The sequence below is a fragment of the Pelodiscus sinensis genome, chromosome 5 (assembly GCF_049634645.1).
Source record: "Pelodiscus sinensis isolate JC-2024 chromosome 5, ASM4963464v1, whole genome shotgun sequence".
Taxonomy (NCBI): Eukaryota; Metazoa; Chordata; order Testudines; family Trionychidae; genus Pelodiscus; species Pelodiscus sinensis.
The window spans coordinates 18,260,892-18,280,204 of NC_134715.1; the positions used below are offsets into that span (position 1 = coordinate 18,260,892).

General features: G+C 43.7%; 1 protein-coding gene across 1 annotated transcript in view; it reads left to right on the forward strand.

Moving 5' to 3' along the window:
• GRID2 (glutamate ionotropic receptor delta type subunit 2) overlaps positions 1–19,313 on the forward strand; it is a 1,112,728-nt gene that overhangs the window by 572,830 nt on the left and 520,585 nt on the right. Inside the window, exon 3 of the mRNA XM_006111957.3 lies at positions 350–634. Within this exon, the coding sequence (XP_006112019.1) occupies positions 350–634 (285 nt within the window). The remainder of the gene's footprint in view (positions 1–349; positions 635–19,313) is intronic.

Sequence of the window (19,313 nt, forward strand, 5' to 3'; positions counted from 1 at the left end):
TTATTTCTATAGTTGGGTTTAGATGATAATGTTCGTAAGGATCTTCTAAAAGATTTGGTTCATGTTCTAGCATGTTGCCCTTCCAGGACAGTCTTACTGCTCTTGGTAGTGATAATAGGTAAGGCACTTTGAAATGAATAGACAAGCCACAAGACTTTTATAGAACAATGTAGATTTTAAAATGCACTGCTTTATAGTAGACAAGATTATTGAATTTACAAAACACTAGCTTCTTTTCACTTCTCTGAAGCTCTTGCATGTCAGTTCCCAGTATTTGTTTTAGCAGAAAAATAAGCTATGAGCACTGAACTGCCCTTGTCATCTTGAATATCATTGTGTTTTCTTACAGCCTGTGACCTTATGAACCAAGGCATCCTGGCCCTTGTCAGCTCCATTGGCTGTACGTCGGCGGGATCCCTGCAGTCCTTGGCAGATGCCATGCACATTCCTCACCTCTTCATCCAGCGTTCAACAGCTGGGACTCCAAGGAGTGGCTGTGGGCTCACCAGGAGCAATCGAAACGATGACTACACACTGTCTGTCCGCCCACCGGTCTATCTAAATGATGTTATATTGAGGGTGGTCACGGAATATGCCTGGCAGAAGTTCATTATTTTCTATGATAATGAGTATGGTAGGTATTTATTTAGAGGGGTGATAGTTATCAAATCTTTATTTCTATTAAAAGCAATTGCATTAAATCTGTAAAATCTTCCACTACATTACATCTTGCCTATAAGCATTTATGGCTATGTTAACATTTCACATCTCCCCAGAAAAATCTATTCTAAAAGCCATCAATTTTTATGCCTTTGTTTGATAATTTCTTTGATAAAGTTAAATGTAGAATTTATCTAGCCTACTATCTTGTGCTGTTTATGAAGTGTAAATGATTTTAATGAGTTTTGTTGTTTGCCATTGTGTGCAAATAGATTATGATAATTCAGCAGATAGAATATATGACTTCACTCTTCTAGAATTTTGTCAAGAAGCAAATGCTTTGTGTATACTAGAATCTTTTGTGGGGTTGGAGTTTCAAATAGCAAGAGACAAATTTTAAGGGTCTGATTTTGGTGAATGCAGTCCTCCTCCTTGAGTAGAGATCTAGAAATAGATAGTTGGAACTTAATTGGGGAAGGGAGAGGAAAGGCATTCCTTTTTAAAATCCTTTGTATGCCTTTTGTACTTATGAGAGAGAGGTGCTGAACCAACAGTCCTGTATCAACAGAACAAATATAATATAGACAGTGTAAATTAGCCTGCACTATCCAACTGTGTGTTTCAATCAATTTGTGGAGGGTAGAGTTAGACATGTTAAAGTCAATACATTATCTGAGTACAGCCGCTCTCCGAGTTACGAATGAGTTACGGACCAACACTTGGTCTATAACTCGAACTGTTCGTAACTCGGATCCCATAGACTTACATGGCGACTGCGCTGTTCGTAAGCGTGGATCGCCGTTCGTAACTCGGATCCGCATTCATGACCGCTTTGGTCATAAGTGCGGATGGTCATAAGTCAGGGAGCGGCTGTAATTTCACCATTTTTGTGTTCATGAACTGTTCTGAACAAACGTGCTTTCTATAGACGTACAGGCAGTCCCCAGGTTACATGGATCCAACTTACATCGGAACCCTACTTACAAACGGGGTGAGGCAACCCCGCACTAGCTGCTTCCCCCCAGCAGACCAGGGAGACGTGAAGCGGCTTTTCTCAGCAGACACCTCAGCTTGAGAATAAAGGACTGAGGGAAGTGAGGTGTGGGAGAATAAAACTGAGCTCTGGAGAAATGTTTGGCTAGAGTTTCCCCTACAATATGTACCAGTTCCGACTTACATACAAATTCAACTTAAGAACAAACCTACAGCCCCTATCTTGTACGTAACCTGGGGACTGCCTGTATTCACAACTAGTTTGTTTGAATCTTTAAAATGTATCAAAGTTAAGTCTTCAGGTTGTGAACTGTTCACTTCAGCTATATGCTATTCCTTTTGATAGTTTCTGACTGGTTGCTCAGGTAACATGCTGTCAAATTTATTTTCTGATTAGATTATACATTTTTAAATTAGTACAGTATAAAATTATCAATAACAAATAGCAAATTGCACCTAGCTATATACAGACACAGAAATACAGTCCCAGCTCCAAAGAGTTTTCGATGGTGAATATTATTGCCCACAGAACTAACATGCTAATTTGCATATAAACACGAAGGCACACAGGGTATGTGTACACTACAGTGTTATTTCGAAATATCTTATTTCAAAATAGTTATTTTGAAATAGCTTATTTCGAAATAATGCGTCTACACACACAATGCATTTGAAATACATTTTGCTATTTTGAAATAGCGCATCCACATTGAGTGGACTCTGAATAGCATTTAAGGCTGGCCGAAACCAGTTCCAGCAGGGCACAAGGTCAGGACTTACTGTGTGAGGCTGCTGCCTGAAGGCTATCTGAAGTCTGTGCTTAAAGGGACCCCCCCGGACAGCCAGTTCTCGGGTTTCCCTGCTTGCCTGTCTACCTCGATGAGGGACAGCAAAGCATTTTGTCTCTGCGTGCTGTGGTTGCCCTCACTTGGGACACTACAGCACTCGGCAACATGGAGCCGGAGCTGCCCCTGGGCACTCTGGTGCTTCTTGTGGATGCGTTGCTGTGAGCCTGGCTGCACTTTCTGCAGGCTGCCATCCGGGAGGTCCATCAGGGGGCTGTCAGTATCCAGGAGGCCCTGTGGGAGAACTTCCACCCTGAGGAGCACTAAGAGACTCCCTGGCCTGCCCCACTGGGGGCTTGTGCCTCATTCCTCCCTCACGTCCTTCCACTTACTCCTCCCTAACCCCCCTTCCTGATGTCAAATAAAATACACATATTTTCATGAACACAAACTCTATTTAACAAAACTGGGTGAGGGAATGAAACTCAGGTGAGAGAGGGGAGAAGAGAGGGTGGGAGAGGGGAGGGGGAAACCTGGGAGGAGGGAGCTAGAAGGGGGAAGCAAGGGGAAGAAGGGGGAGGAGAAGCTCAGGGGTGAGGGTCTCGCCCGTCCAACTTGATTGTCATGCAAACCTGCTCCTAGGTTCGCATGTGGCCTTTGGTAGCCAGGCTGGCAGCTATCCTGGCATAGACGGCCGCGTTTCTCCATCAAGTGTGGAGATCATGGACATTGGGGGCATCCCCCCCAAACCTGAATAATGTCTATGATCGCCACCCTGGACCAGGAAGGCACCCACCTTCTCTGGGCCCTGGCAGGCTCCTGGGAGCTGGCAGACTGCTCCTGGGGAGCGGTGGAGGGCTGGCAGCCAGTGGCTTGCTGGCTCATGTTTTGGGGCCACTGGGTCAGAGGCATTGACTGCTGGCTCTGGGCTGGCAGACTTGGAGCTGGCACAGGCACTGTGGCGAGAGTCTACCCCTGTTAAGGGCTCCGGGGAGGAGGGGAAAGAGAGAAGTATTCTTGGTTGAGGCCGGAGTGGCCACCAGGACACCCTGGCAAGGCTGGAGGCCCCCTATTTCAAAATAAGTGTCTACACAGCACTTATTTTGAAATAGCTATTTCGAATTTGGCATTATTCCTCGGAGAATGAGGTTTACCAAATTTGAAATAAGCACTCCGCTATTTCAAATTTATTTCGAAATAGTGGTTTGGCTGTATAGATGCTAGGAAAGTTATTTCAAAATAAGGGCTTTTATTTCAAAATAACTTTGCTGTGTAGACATACCCACAAAGAAGAGCCATTTCCTAAATATGCATGTAAACAAAAATCTGTTTATACAGATATTCATGAATAAAAAAGAGAAGAAACATTGCAATTACGTAGCAGTTGAGTATAAGAAGGAAGAGTCACATTGTTTTTGCAGCATTCAATTTGTTCAGTTTGATAGTGTAGTTCAGAGTCCTTTATGTCTTTAGTCTCTGTTTCAGAATCCCACTATGGTCATGATTTTATTATGTGGATGTCTGTCCACTAGGAATAGGCTTGAGATTGTTAATTCATTGTGTGCCCTGTCACTTCCGGAAGTAAAATGAGAGAGGAACCTCTTTACTAGCTGTGAAGAGAGCCATTGGCAGAGCAGCCAGCAAGCAATGTCAAAGCTGCTCCAACTTTTTTTTTCTCTCTCATGGGAACACAAGAATTGCTGGATCAAATAGCCCAATATCCTATCTCTGACAGCAGTTAGTACTAAATGCTGTAGAGGAATACTCAAGAAACTCTGCAGGAGACAGCTTTGGAATAATCTGCTCCCTCCTACTCTGTAATAGTTATAAGCCAATTTTACATCTTGAAGTTTGATATTTTATGTCCTTTCTAATTTTTTTCAGTTTCTTATAACTGTGAATAGTCTTTTTATGCATATAAATATCTCATCCTTCTTTGAAGCTTGCTAATGCCTGGTTTCAGTAATATTATGTGGCAGTGAGTTCTAAATTCTAATGATTAGTTTGTGAGTAGGTAATTCCTTCTATAAATCTCGAATACGTAAATTCATTGTCCTCTTATTCTTATCAGATGAGAACAGAGTTTCTAGATCCACTTTCATCTAGAACTTGTATTATTTGCATTCGTTTGTCAAGTTCCCTCTTATTTATCTCCTCACTATTAGTAAACAGTCCCATTCTTTTCAATCTTTTTTCTTATCAGAATTTTTTCCCATGTTCCTAATAATTCTTAAGGCTTGTATCTCAAGTCCCTCCATTTCTAAAGTAATTTCATTGTGATTGTGTTACCAGTCTTGAGCACAGCATTGCAGATGAGAGGTTCACTGATTTATATAATAGCATTATATTATCTTATTCCATATTAATCTCTAACTCCTTCCTTATGCATTTTGAATTTGAGGGGCTGGAGGGTGACCAGAGCTTTTCAGAATTAGTTAATTTAGAGCCTCTTTGAGTCACCAAGCTTTTTCTCTGCGAATTCATATGCCATCATTTTGCCTATTCGCCTAACTTTCTTAGGCCGTTCTCAAATTCCTCACAGCCCTTTCTAGACTTGAAGAAAGTAAATACTTTGTGTCATGTCTCAATTTTGCTACTTCTCTGCTCAGCCCTTTGGCTAGTAACAAATATATAAAAGAGTACTAGTCACAAAGGAACCTTAAGAAACCTGCCGGTAACCTTATGACATGACAAAATTGACCATCTGTTCTTACTCCCCTATCTCTCTTAGACATTTCTTGAGACATGATAGTAGCTTATATCCATGACCACTTAGTTTCTTTAGTTCCCTTTTACAAAAGATCTTGTCAGAGGCCCTTCAAAATAAAACTGCACAATTGTGACAGCCCTTAGTTCATTTCTATTACAGGTTGAAACTCTCTTAACTGGGATTCTCTGGTTCAGCAACATCCATTGTCCAGAACAGACGCTGCAGGATCAGAGAGTGCCAGTGGAGGGCCAGCAGCAAGGATCCCTGCAGGGCCAACATGGCAATGGGCTGCCTGCAGTGAGCTGATGTGGCAGTGGGGCTGCCCCGCTGGGTTGGGAGCTGTTGGGCATGGCTGCCTGGCAGGTCCCAGAGACCCAGTGCGCACAACTGCCCACAAGTCCCAGAGCCACGGCAGCAATGCTGCCCCGCAGAGTCGGCAGTGCAATGGGGCCAGCAGCAGGTGGGGGGCTAGCCAGGAGGCTAGTGGCCTTGGCCAAGGGAACCGGTGGCAGGGGTAGAGAAATGACCTCCCCTGGTCTGGCAAAATGCATCATCCTGGACCAGTCAGGTCTCAAGAGTGCTGGACCAGGGAGGTCCAACCTGTACTCAGATTTAGGATTTTCATGAGCTATAAAGAATAAAAAAATTACAGTAGCTTGGGTTTGTATAAAAGGCTTGGGTCAGGAACTAAAATGAGATTAAAGGGAGGAACAGTTGGAAATAACTGTCTTGCATTTTAAAAAGCATCACAATAACTCCTATATTTTATGTTGTATCTCCTTTCCTAAGTTTTCCTTGTTTCTTGTCTTTCTGCATTATAGGAGGAGAGAGAGGTGTTGGCATTCTACGTGTGTAGTCCATTTTGGCCATGACCATAATAGATAACTCTCTTCCTCTCACATACTGTATTAAGTAGTTCTTAAAAAACTGAGAATTCTTAAAGGAGTTTCTGACTGAATCCACTGTGTTGAGTTTGGTCACAGTGCTTATTTATATAAAATTGTAATATATCTGTGTATATTCCAATAGCTTGTTTTTCTCAGATTCAAGTTCTCCTTTGTGTACAATGTTGTGATTGGATGTATACCCCCATACAGACCCTGAAGAGATAATTGTGGGCCCGAAAGGGCAATTATCAAACCTGGCTGTATCGAGACAGAGAGAGAGAGAGAGCATGCCAGGTATAACTGATGATGTAATCCATCTGGAAACCAGTTGGGTGGAAGTTTGTAGCAGAAAGAGGTTTTAGGTAGAGAGTCGGCAGTCAGTCTTTGGGAAAAGGTAGAAAGGGGTACAAAGAGGCAGCAAAGAATTGCTACTGAGGAATGTGGGGTAAAACCCTCTGAGGTAAAGGTATATAGACCACAGAAACCAGAGACAGATGGAAGAGCTGCTGTAACATCCTTGGACTATAGTGGGGGGAGATGCTGTGACTGCAGAAGAGATTGACTAAAGTGGAATGTAGCCAAAGTATCAAATTTGAGGAGGGCATCACTGCAGAGACAGAGCAGTCAACAGTGGGGGTACTACCACCATATGGAGATAGAGCTGTGATGCTACTTATAGGCCACGCCTGCCCATAAGAAGGTGCTTCTGAGGTGAAGAAATGGAGTTACAAGTACTCCTGTCAAATAGTAAGTATATCTATTCAGACGCCATGACTATCTAATTACACAATATCTAACATTCCTACTGAAGACCCATGTACACTTCCTTTGTATTGCTCTGAGCTCATATTGACTTGGGACCCAATCCTGCAAAGACTTAGCATGCACTTAACATTAAATGGGTAATACATTTACATTAAAATAATGGGGTTTAAGCACATGTATAAATGAAGTTAAATGTGTTTTAAAATACTTTGCTGAGGGGAAAGGGAGCGGATTAATCATATGCTTAAAGTTACTTGCATACTTAAGGGTTTTATGGAAGCAGGGCTTATGTGCAAATCCAGACACCTCTCAGTCTCCCATCTCCCAGTGTTTTTGTTATGCTGAGCTGTCTGTTATCCTGTTGCCACATATAAGCATACATGTACTTCTATAATAATAAAAGATGCTTGAATATTGATGTGAGAATAGATTCTGTAATGTATTTATCTCTGGATTTACTTCTCCCCCCCTACCCTCCCACCAACCTCCTTTTATCTGCTAGAACAGTGATTCTCAAACTTTTTGACCTGTGGCCCACCTGGCTCAATGGAAACCTTTCTATGGACCACCAGTTGCTAACGGAAACTCACCATTAATTACATAATTTTGCCTGAGTCCTTTTGCTAGTGCTGCAGCTAGGGAGAATGGTTTAATTTAACCAGTAAGAAAGGAAATATCAATTTAAATTATTAAACAAAGTAAGCACTTTAACTTTCCCATCTTAGTTTATGAAACTTCATTTTAAGTAAAATAAAATATTAATTTATGTCCATAGAAAAGGTTTCAACATTATCTTTATTTATGGCAGGGGTGGGGAACCTTTTTTGGGTCAGAGGCCATTGACCCACAGAAAAATAAGTTGGAGACCACACAAGTGAGAAGAAGAAAAAAAAATAGAACCCGCCAAAATTCCCCACTCTCACTGATGTTGTCCCCAATTGAGACACCTCACTCCTCTGGTATTCCAATCCCATCGGGGAGGGTGAGGGATAGGGAAGACTGAAATTCAGGGTTTCTCATAGGCAAGATTTACTCTTCTCAGGTTCCAGCATTAGTGGATTTTGTGGACCCTATTAGGCTCTGGGGTGGGAACAAAAATGAAAGATTCAATGTGTGGGACAGGGCTGCCAGCGGGTGGGATAGGGATGAGGGTGCAAGATTTGGGTGGGAGATGGGGTGCAGGAGGGCTGAAGGTAGGGTGTCTGACCGGGGGAGGGGGAAAGAGCAAGGGAAGGTGCAGTGTGTGACCAGGAGGGAGGATGCACGTGCAAGAGTGGGTGCAGGAGCAGGCTGGGAGTAGGGTGTCTATCCAGCGGGGTGACTGCACAAGTGGGCTGAGGTGCGGGGTCTCAGAGGGGAGTGCATGAAGAGGGTGGGTAAGCAAGGTTTGGTCATGTGCGAGCGAGGGGTACTTACTTACCTTAATGCCCCACGCCGCTCCCAGGCACTGTGTTCAGGCACAGCCTCCTTTTGCTCCCATTGGCCCTATTATGGCCAATGGGAGCAGTGGGGAAAGCCTCCAAGTAGCAGGTCCACATGCTGCTGTTTCCCTAACCTAGGGAAGGGGAATGGCAGCATGTAGAGATGCTTTTGGCTCCACTTCTTCCCCATGAGCTGGATAGCGCAGCGACGCTCGGGGCTTTCTCTCTTCCCCTTCTTCCCAGCAGGAACCCAGGACTGGCACTCCAACCTTGCAGGCAGGGGCAGGGGTGCAAGGCTGGAACACCAACTCAGGCTCTCCACTGCAGGAGCAGGGAGAGGGAAAGGTGCTAAGTTTGAGCTGCGGACCAACTGGAAGGTAGCAATGGACCACTAGTGGTCCATGGACCGCAGTTTGAAAACCACTGAGCTAGAAGATAAAATTAAAACACCATTAGAGTAAACGCTGCCACTTTTTTTGTTGGTAATCAGAAATATTGTGTTTACTTTTTCTTAGCTATGAATCAATTTTTCTTATAAATTGGTGAAATTAAATAACTAAGGAAACACTTTATATATAGCTCTGAAATTATTTCCAGTAAAATTCTCATTCAATGAAAGAAAATATGCCTTTGGTATTTAGAGTGTAGCTTGTTACAGAAACACTGGGCTGGAATCCAAAATAAATATCATGCTAATCTGAATACTTTGTGCCTCAAAAAGGGACTACACAATTCGCATATCCATTTATCAGTGTCATAGGTTTTAAGATCAACAAATTGGAAATGATTTTCACTTTTATCTTGCCTATCATTGGTTACCTTTCATTAACTGAGAGAGAGAATCATTTATATTTAGAATTAAGTACTTCTTTAGGTCAGAAGTGTTCATTTAAAGTGTGTTCTGCTTTGTAAAATAACCCAAATTCTTTCAGAATATAATTGGACCTATGTATTCCACTTATTAAGAGAGAGAAAGGAGTCCATCTTTCTAAAGCTATTATATTCAGTAGATAGAAGGCTCCAGTCTATTAAAACTCCCTTTCTAACAAAGAAAAAGGAAGTATTTGAAAGAAGCAATTGTTTCATATAAACCCTAATTAACTCAGTGAAAAAGAAGTGTATTCAAGAAGCTCACTTTGAAACTCCTGACATTTATTTTAAATTGAAAAGGATTTTTAAAAAAGAAATTTAAAATATTGACTTTATTGAAAGAATAAAATTAATCCTAATTAAAACAGACTTTCACTGTAAACTTCCTGGCATAGCTAAATTTAACTTCTCCAATGAAAAATTTTAATCATTGTCTCCAAGTCTTACTCCTGTGTGTCCATGTATCAGTCGCTATTGATCTACCAATAACTAATAGCTGGTCAGGAATTTTTGAAAGATAATGCCAATTTTTTAAAATGGAAACATTTGCAGAAGTGTGTCACTTTTAATTAAACAGATTTCTCAGATCCAAGATGGAATTTCTTCTCTCATTCCCATGCATGTACATCAGCGTATAACCCATCCAATAGTTTAAAAATATGCATTGGAACTTCTGCCTGATTCAGGGCAGCGATCTGAGTCTCTCACATCCCAGGTGAGTGCCCTAAGCACCAGCTATTGGTTATTCATAGGTGAGTTTCTCTCTCTCCTGTTGGAGCAGTTCCAAGCTGTATGAATAATTAAATATTCATTGTGCCAAAGAGACAGAGACTGACTCCCAGTGGTTAAGGCATTTCGCTTGCTTGTGTCCTTTGATTTAAGAAAGAAGGGCTTAAAACCCAAATGCTAGTATACTTGCCAACATGGGTAGCAAAGAATGGGTAGGGGAAAAATTCCCTGCTGAAGGAGAGAGCAGTAATTTTTGGAGTGAGTGAACTTGTTTGTCTTTTTTTGGTTTTCCTTTTGGTTAAAGTTTATAGTAAAGAGTGTTTGAGAACTTGATGGGACTAGGGTCAGAGGTGGGCTTAGCTGAGTATGCTTTGAAGGACAGGATTACGCTTGATCTTGACAAACTAGAGAAATGGTATGAAAGAGAATGAAATTCAATAAGGCTACATATAGAAAGGAACAAACAATTGCACAAAAGAAAATGGAAAATGACTGCTGAGGAAAGAATACCACAGAAAAGGATTAGAGGGTTGTAATGGATCAAAACCTAAATATGAGTCAACTTTGTAATAATGCTGCAAAGAAGGAAAACCATTTTGCCATGCATTAGAAGTGTTATAAGCAAAACATAAGCGATTCTTCCATTCTACTCAACATTGATTAGGCCTCAACTGTTGTATTGTGTCCAATTCCGCTTTTGGAAATGTGGACAGATTGGAGACAGTCTACAGGAGAGTAACAAAAATGATTAAAGGTATATAAAACATGATGTATGAGGAAAAATTGGAAAAAATTGACTAGTTTGGAGAAGAGAAAATGGGAAAGGAGGTGACATAGCAGTCTTCAGTTAGATAAAAGTTTTGGATAAATTGCTCGGTTTATCCACTGAGGACAGGACAAGAAGTAATGGGCTTAAATTGTAGCAAGGGAGACTTAGGAAGATTCTCTTAATGTCTAATCTAACTGTAAGGATTGTTAAGCATCGGGAAAACTTACCTAGGAATGTTCAGTCTCTGTCATCTGAGGTTTTTAAGAACACCTTAGACAAACTTCTGTCAGATGATCTGTTTGGAGTAGTAGATGACCTGTTGAAGACCCTTCATATACACCAGGGGCCAGGGTGATGGGGTCTTAGGGAAAGTTCATGCTCTGAATCAGACATAGCAGGGACAGAAGTCTTCAACTTCTCAAGTGAGTTTCATCACCGATGAGCTATTGGCCATTCTGACGTGGTGGAATGGGATCATTTTCTCTGTGGGTTTTTTTGGGGGGAAAGATTTCAAAAGGTCTTGGGTCAAGAAAGCTATTTCCCACCGACCTATACTAACAAGGGACTGGCACACTGACTCCACGTCTCCACTTGTGGGAAGATCGACACTGTAGCAGTTAATCTTCCAGCAGTTGATTCATAATTCTCATTGTGATTCTGTGTCATCTGTGAATAAATGTGAAGTAACTCTACTCACCTGAAGTAAGTGCAAGTCATAACAAGTGAGAACAGAATCAGACCCCTGTTCGCCATCATGTCTCTATTTCCATTTTTGATTTAATAAGTTCTGCATTATGTATCAGATTGAGTTCTCAATGGAAATAATGGAATTTAGTGTAAGTTGCAATGGTGCTTAAGAAAAGCTGATCAGCTGGGGAACCGGGGGAGGTCCGCACATGTGAGATCTCAATTTGGCCATAATTATCTTTAATAAGACATAAGAAAACATGATCTATGAAGGAAGACTGGAAAAACTGGCCTTGTTTAGTTTAGAAAAGAGAGGACTGACAGGGGATATGATAGCAATGTTCAAGTATTTAAAGGGGTGTTACAAGGAGGAGAAAGAACAATTGTTCTTCTTAGCCTCTGCAGATAGAACAAGAAGCAATGGGCTTAAATTGCATCAAGGGAGGTTTAGGTTGGAAATTAGGAAAAACTTCCCAACTGTCAGGATGGTTTGACAGACATCTATTGGGGATGATCTAGGCAGTGCTTGGTCCTGCCGTGAGGGCAGGGGACTGGACTCACTGACCTCTTGAGGTCCCTTCCAGTTCTAGGATTCTATGAATCTATGATATGATCAGTATTTCAAAGTAGGATGTTGCACCTTGTGCAACTTGCAATGCTGTGGAATAAAGCTGAGAGACGTGTTTACATGAAAATCATGTTGTAAATGGGCACTTTTAGTAATTTAGTGTAAAAACACAATCCATCCTTCTTGGTGTTTGGCTTTCTACACACACACACACACACACACACACACACAAAGTAAGAATCAGCTCATATTTTTTCCTCAGACTTGACTGCTTCTAGAGTTCATAACTGAAGATTTCTCATCCCTTGTTCCTTTATTTTCCAGAGAGATACTTTTACTTCCCTTGTATCTAAGAGGTAGTTACTTCCCTCTGTAAGCCAGTAGATACCACTGAACCCTTTCCCAAAACAGTCAACACCTGCTAAAAGGTCAGTTTGGTGGGGACATGGAGTAGATTTCAGGTAAACACTGCCAGAATGTTACATGCAACTTGTTTAATTTTGGGAATGTTAAAAGCTCTCAACTCCAGTCAGGATTTGCCTAAAGTTTTGCAAAAGTTTCTTTAGCACTTGGGTAATTTGTGATTTAAAGGTGAAATTATACAAAATTTAGCTGGGCACAACCAATATTCTTACTGATATAAAGATACCACTAATAGTATGCATGTGAATAACTAGTGCCCTACACATATAAAAAATTTGTATCCACACCCATATCTGAAAAATGAACCTTGGATATCCGCATCCATATTCAAGATATCTGCAAATATGCAGGGTTCTGAATACAAAATTTGTATCTGCATCCAACAAAATGAGTCGCGGATATCCGCAGCCATATCCAAGGATGTGGATATCTGCACCTATAAAGCGGTTAACCATGGATTTGCAGGGCTCTTTGAGTAACCCGTAATCCCCAAATATCAGTGTGAAGAAAAACCTGCTTCCTGTGAATGTTTGCAGATGGTGATTTAAAAGGGAAACAAAGGTAGGAGTCATTCCTACTTGGAGTAAATGTCTGTTAATGCCGCTTTGTTGCAGAGTCAACAAACTTCAATAATTAGATGACTTGATTAGACTCTCTTTTATAGAGCACTAGAAGATTTACTCGCCATTGCTCGAGTCCTTAAGTTAATTTTGTTTTTCTTCATTTAAATCATTGCTCTGGGGTCAACCTTGGGATAACATATTCCGTATCCAGGCTGCTCCAGAGAGAGAGAACCCAGCCCTCTCTCACCTCAGCAACTTGGGGCCAAGTGAGAAGCACCTGTCCATGGCTGCTGCAGATCCAGTGGGCACAGCCTGGGGTAAGCTGCATGTCCCCCAAATGGCACAGGTCCAGGTTCGTCAGTCCCCTGTGCTCCCCAGCCAGATTGAGGAATAGAGCAGACTGCGCATTTCCCCTCACTCCCTGATGAAGGCGAACAGGCAGCAATGTTCCCGTATGAATCAGAGGGTGAGTGCAGCCCGTCGCACTTCCTAATGGGTGCTTGGGGGTGAAGGGAGGCTCGGAGCTGGGGCAGTCCCAATCAGGAGGGTACCCCCAACCATCCCCTTTCACCTGCTCTCTGATTGACCTGAGTCAGTCTCTTTTCTATATGGTTTTGTGTGTCCCTGTACAAATCAGGTGTGTGTGTGGCAGGAAGGGCTTTAACTCCCAACCCCCTCGCACAAGCATACCCTTATGCTTAAGTTATAAGAGGAAGCTGTATACCGAATTTTGTGATCCTAGCTCTTACTGTTTAGAAGGAGTTCTTTTTGTGTGTCCCTGTATGAATTGGGGTAGAGAGCTTCAGGCTCTCCCTCCCCCTGTGCAACCAAATCCTTACCTTGCTTTATGTTATGATAAAAGGAAGCTGCATACCAGTTTTGGTGTTGCTAGTTTTTACCGTTAGGAGGAGTTTTTGAACAAATGGACGGACAGGCAGACAGGCTCGCTAGCTCACAGACGGACATGTTCTCTCATATATGTAGTAGATTGCAGACTTCATCAGCATTTCTTTTAATAAATGGGAAGAGACAAGCTTTTAGGAGGTGTTACCTCCTTCACAGGCAACACCTCACATTTGAAACAAAGAGCACATTTGAAATCAGGCACCTTCCTAAGGTAGTAAATTCTTTATGAAGAACCCAATCAATCATATTGAAAGCTAAATTGTGCGGGGTTGTGCCATTTTACAGTCTCAGCACCTCTACAGGACTAAGAAAAAACTTTTTCTGTCTTTCCCTGTCTGAAAATATTTCTTTTTAATGTATTTCTGGTACCAAAGCAGACAGTTCAGCTCTCTGGAAGGGTGAAGGAAATAGTACTGTTTCTTAGGGTATGTCTACACTATGTGCTTATTTTGAAATTAGCTATTTTGGAATAACTCCCAAAATAGCTTTTTCAAAATAGCACATCCACACTACAAATGCCCATGGAATCAGGGCAGATCCATGTAGAAATAGTGTGTCCACACTGATTGGAGGCTGAATCTCATTTAAAGTCCCCTGGAAACACTCCCGGCAGGGCATCAGGATAGCAGTCACTTTCTGGAGCTGCTGCCTGAGGCCATCTCAGGCTTGTGCTTAAAGGGGCTGCCCTTCACAGCTGTGTTGCAAACTCTTCACCTTTGCCTACCTCCTCGAGGTATAGCAAACTCTTCTCTCTGTGTGCTCTGGTTGCCCTTGCGAATCTCACAGCAATTCTACCATGGAGCCGGGCCTGCTGCAAAGTACTCACTGGCTCTTAGACCTCATGCTGCCCCTCCTGGAGCAGTTACTGCAGGCTGCCCTTGTGGCACTGCAGAGCCAGGACCAGCAGCTCACTCTGGGGCACCTCCTCACCCCACTGCATGTGCTGCTCATGCAGCACAGCCCCTCCAAGCCTCACTTGCACACTGTGCACTGCCACTTCTGGCGTCGGGACACCAGTTCCAGCTGGTGGGACCAGATCATCACGGAGTGCTGGGACAGCCAGCAGTGGTGGCACATCATGGTGGGACAGCCAGAACTTCCGCATGCAAAAGGATGCCTTCTTGGAGCTGTGCCAGTGGCTTCTCCCTATCCTCAGGCGACCAGACACCCACATGCAATCTGCCATACCCCTGCAGAGGTACATCACCATCGCTATTTGGAACCTTACCTCACCAGACAGCTACCGCTCCATTGGGAACCAGTTCAGCCTGGGGAGATCTACCGTTGGGGCCATACTCATGCAGGTATGACTCTTTTACAATTGTCCCAGGAGCACTGGAATGGGAATACTGGAATGAGATTCGCTAGGGAATGCGGGGTGGACTCTCCCTTCCTGGAAGTTTTTCAGTCCCGCCTTCACAAAGCCCTGCCAGGCATGGGGTAGTTGGGATTGCTCCCGTTGTGGGAATGGGATTGGGCTTGGGGAATTCCTGAGGACTCTGGCAACCCTGTGATTCTATGTTTATATTCTTCTACAGGTGGTAAGGGCTATCAACACCATCCTTCTGTGCAGGGTTGTCATCCTGGGTGACATAGGTCATCACTGGCTTTGCTGCCATGGGCTTCCCCAACTGAAGGGCTTGAGGATCATTGACATCATCCACATCCCCATCTAGGCCTCCAATTACATCAACAGGAAGAGGTACTTTTCAATCATGCTGCAGGCCCTCGTGGACCACTGGGGCAGCTTCACTGACATTAACACTGGCTGGTGTGGAAGGTGCATAATACCCACATATTCCACAACTCCAGCCTGTCCCAGAAGATGCACACCTGCAATTTTTGTCCGACTACACCATCAAGATTGGGGATATGGACATGCAGCTGTGCATCGTGAGTGACACAGCCTACTTCTTGTTCCCCTGGATAAAGAAATCCTACACAGGACACACAGACCCCACCAAAGAAGGGTCAAGGCTAGGTTCAGCAGGGCCCACATCGTGGTGGAGAGTGCCTTTGGCTGTTTGAAAGTGGGGGTTCCACTGTCTCCTCACCTACCTGGACCTTGGAGAAAGGAATGTCCCCCAGGTGAGGTGGCGGCCTGCTGTGTCCTGCACAATAAGTGTGAGAACAAGGAATAGATGTTCCTGCCAGGGTGGGGGACAGAGGCCAAACAGTTGGCTAGGGCCTTTGAGCAGATGCACGCTGCTGCCATCTGGCAGGCCCATCAGGAAGCTGTGTGCCTCTGGGAGGCCCGGAGGGAGAGTTTCAGACAAGGCCAGCAGTGACGTCCTCCCCTCGGCCTCCCACAAGGAGCCTCTGCATTTCGCCTCTGTGCTTTTCCTCTCTCACCTCTCCCTTCCTACCTTCCCTCCCTTCCGACCTTCCTCCCCCTTCCCTCTCCTGCAGGTACAATAAATCAGACTTTTTGGTTTGAAACAATCAACTGTTTTTTTTTAATTTGGGGTAAATATAACTGGGAAGGGACTGAGGAAAGAACCTAGGATGGGGAAGAAGGGGAGAGAAGGGGCTGATGGATAGGTCTGGGACTGGCACCTGCCTTGGGTGATCCCACCACCTCATGCAGGCCCCTTGGACGCCATGTGGGAAGGCTAGTGGGAGAAGCCAAAGGGGCAGGTGTGGGGGGTTCTTGGGAAGGAGCAAGTGCAGGGCAGGTGGCTGCTGGACCACTCAATTGCAGTGATTAGGCGGTCGACAGCAGCGGTATATGCCATGCACATGCTCTGGGTCTGCTGGGACAGCTCCTGCCAGATGGTGCAGCACAGCTGCAAGTCAGCATCCCACCTCTGTTCCTCCTCCTCGAGACAGTGCTGCCGGGCATGCGGGCAGGCAATATGTTCCTGCTGCAGGTCCTTGCGAGGTCTTCTGCACTGGCAGCTCTCGCAGGGTCAGGAGGATGGTGCAGGAGATGGTGGACATGCCTCACTTGCAGCTGATCCAACTGTGAAGAAAAGTGAGAATGGCAATCATCCCAGGAGATGCTGTACCTGAAGTCCAGCCTTCATCTCCGAGCTGACGCCGAAAGGTTTAGGTTCAGATGATGGCGATGTGCTTTGAGCAAAGCCATCTGTAGCCTAGACAGCATGCATGTGCCCCTTCTGGCCTAGGGTTGTGGCCGTCCAGCCATAGATATCAGTGTTCCTACATCTGGTGTGAAGATCCTGGAGGATAGTCTCCTCTACCCTGACCTCGGTGAAATCCAAGATCTCCTGGTCCTCTTTTTCTGCCCCGGGCAAGGGCTTGGGAGCTTGCTTCCTGCTTGCTAGCAGCCCTGGGGGGCTTGGCGGGAGTACTGGAGTCAGCCATTGCTGCACACAAGAGTGGTGCTTTGTGTAACATGGCTGTCAAGACCTTCCTTGTGCCACAAACTGGGGCTGCACCTTTAAAGGCTGCAGGGGAAGGGAAACCATAGAGTTCTGAAGGATGTAGACAGAGTGGCCACCAGGGCAGCTGTGAGAAGCTCTGGCAGACAATTATTTAAAAATAATCACAGCTGCCCAGCCTACCCACACCCTATTTCAAAAGAATTATGTCAAAATATGCATTATTCCTCGTGAAATGAGGGTTTATTATTCTGGAATAAAAAGCCTGTTATTTTGAAATAAATTTGAAATAATGGGCTTGCTGTGTAGATGCTCACCTTATTATTTTGAAATAACATTAGTTATTTTGAAATAACGCTGCAGCGTAGACGTGCCCTTTGATAATAGATTTTTTCTTTATTTCCTATTGTCTTTTATATTGGCTAGTATAAAGTTTAAAATTCTATGGCATTTGTACACAGTGGAAAATGGCTGTCAATCATACGTTCATAAAGTGTTCAGTTCCAGCGTCACGTTATTCAATCTAATTTTTCTGCAAAAGTAAGATTCAAGCATTCATCATTAATGCACAAAATATTTATTCCTCTGAAGGCCAATAGTATATGCTTAGTGACTCCTGGAATGTGTGAATCACAAATGATGTATAAAGCATTTAAACGTATTTGAAAATTCCTTGTTAGTATATCAAATACAGATGAAGAAAATAGCATGAGCTGTAAATGTACACTTTCTCCTCCGAGTAGATTTGACTACTAGATTTTTAGCACAGGATGTGCTCCAGAATTCCCATTATGTTATACCCAGTTCACAGAGTTCTATTCACTGGTCTAGAAAATGAAGATAATACCTTGCAGTGTGTTATGAGTATAAATTCATTCATGATTCTAAGGTGATTAGTACCACTGAAGAAACAAGCTAGACATTGACAGATTTTAAGAACAGACACTATCTGGGTCCAATTCTGCAAAATGCTGAGCACTCTGATTCGCATACAGCAAAGCATTTAGCATATGCCTACTTTTGATCATGTGAGCAGTTTCATTTCTGGATTGGAATAAGAGAACTCATCACCTTTGAGGATCAATCCTAATGTGCATGTTCTTGTGAACAGTATACAAAAGTCTCAGGAACATTTATTTGGAAACAAGAACATACTTGTTAATGTACCTGTGGTGAAAAGTGTATTAAGGACCACTTCCAAATGGCAACATCTTGTTTTAAACATGCTCTTTGAACTACTCCCATATGGTTTGCCACACAACTTCATCTGACCTTTGTTCAAAGACCTCATATACTGGACAATGGATTTTTGCTGGTCTCTTGGGTGGTTGTTTAAGACAGATTTTGTTGTCTAAGAAAAGATTTTATTTTATTTTATTTTTACAAGAAGGCATTCCTGTACAGCTGTCATATCCACTTTTCAAAAATAAATATCAGATGACCCGTTACAGAGATACACACAAGTTAGGCCAGTTTAATAAAGTCCTATAAAATTATCACATTCTCTTTAATTGATTGCAAAGGCTCATAATTACCCTGAAGCTGTTTTCAGCTGCCTGATGACTATAATATTCTCAAGTCTGTCTCTAGACTGTCTTAAAACTGTTTATTACTCATTTGGCTACTTGCCAACTTCTGGCACTCTTATTTCACTGTGCCTCAATAAACATATGATTTATTCAGGCTTATTATTGAACTATTTTCTTTTGGTCTAGCACCCTCGGGACCTGAGCTGTCCTGGACCAGGGAGTTTGCTGGACCAGGGGAGGTCAGTGCTCCCCTGCTGGTTGCCACACTCCTGGGCTCCCCTCCTTGGGGCTCCCTGCCCTGCCACTGGCCCAGATAACACTGGCCTGTCACAGCTCCCCACCCTGTTGCCTGCCTGCTGCCCCAGGGTTTCCCAGGGTTCCTGGCCAGGGAGTTCTCCAAGGTTCCCAGCTAGGGCCACCTGGTCACTCTACCCCATGACTAGGGCCACTGTGCTGCTGCTGAAGATTCCAACTGCCTGCCTCCGCCAGCCCCACTTCAGTGGGGAGATTCCCTAGCAGAAGCTGCCTGGTCATCCCGACCCCACTATCACCGGGGGTTCCCTGACCAGGGTGGAGACTTCCCAGTTTCTACCTGACCCAGACAGGGCTCCCCAACCCCTGCATTGCCCCCATCTTCAGGGCTTTTTGGTCCATCAACATCCATGGCTTTACAGGACCACAGATGTTGCCAGACCAGAGAGTCC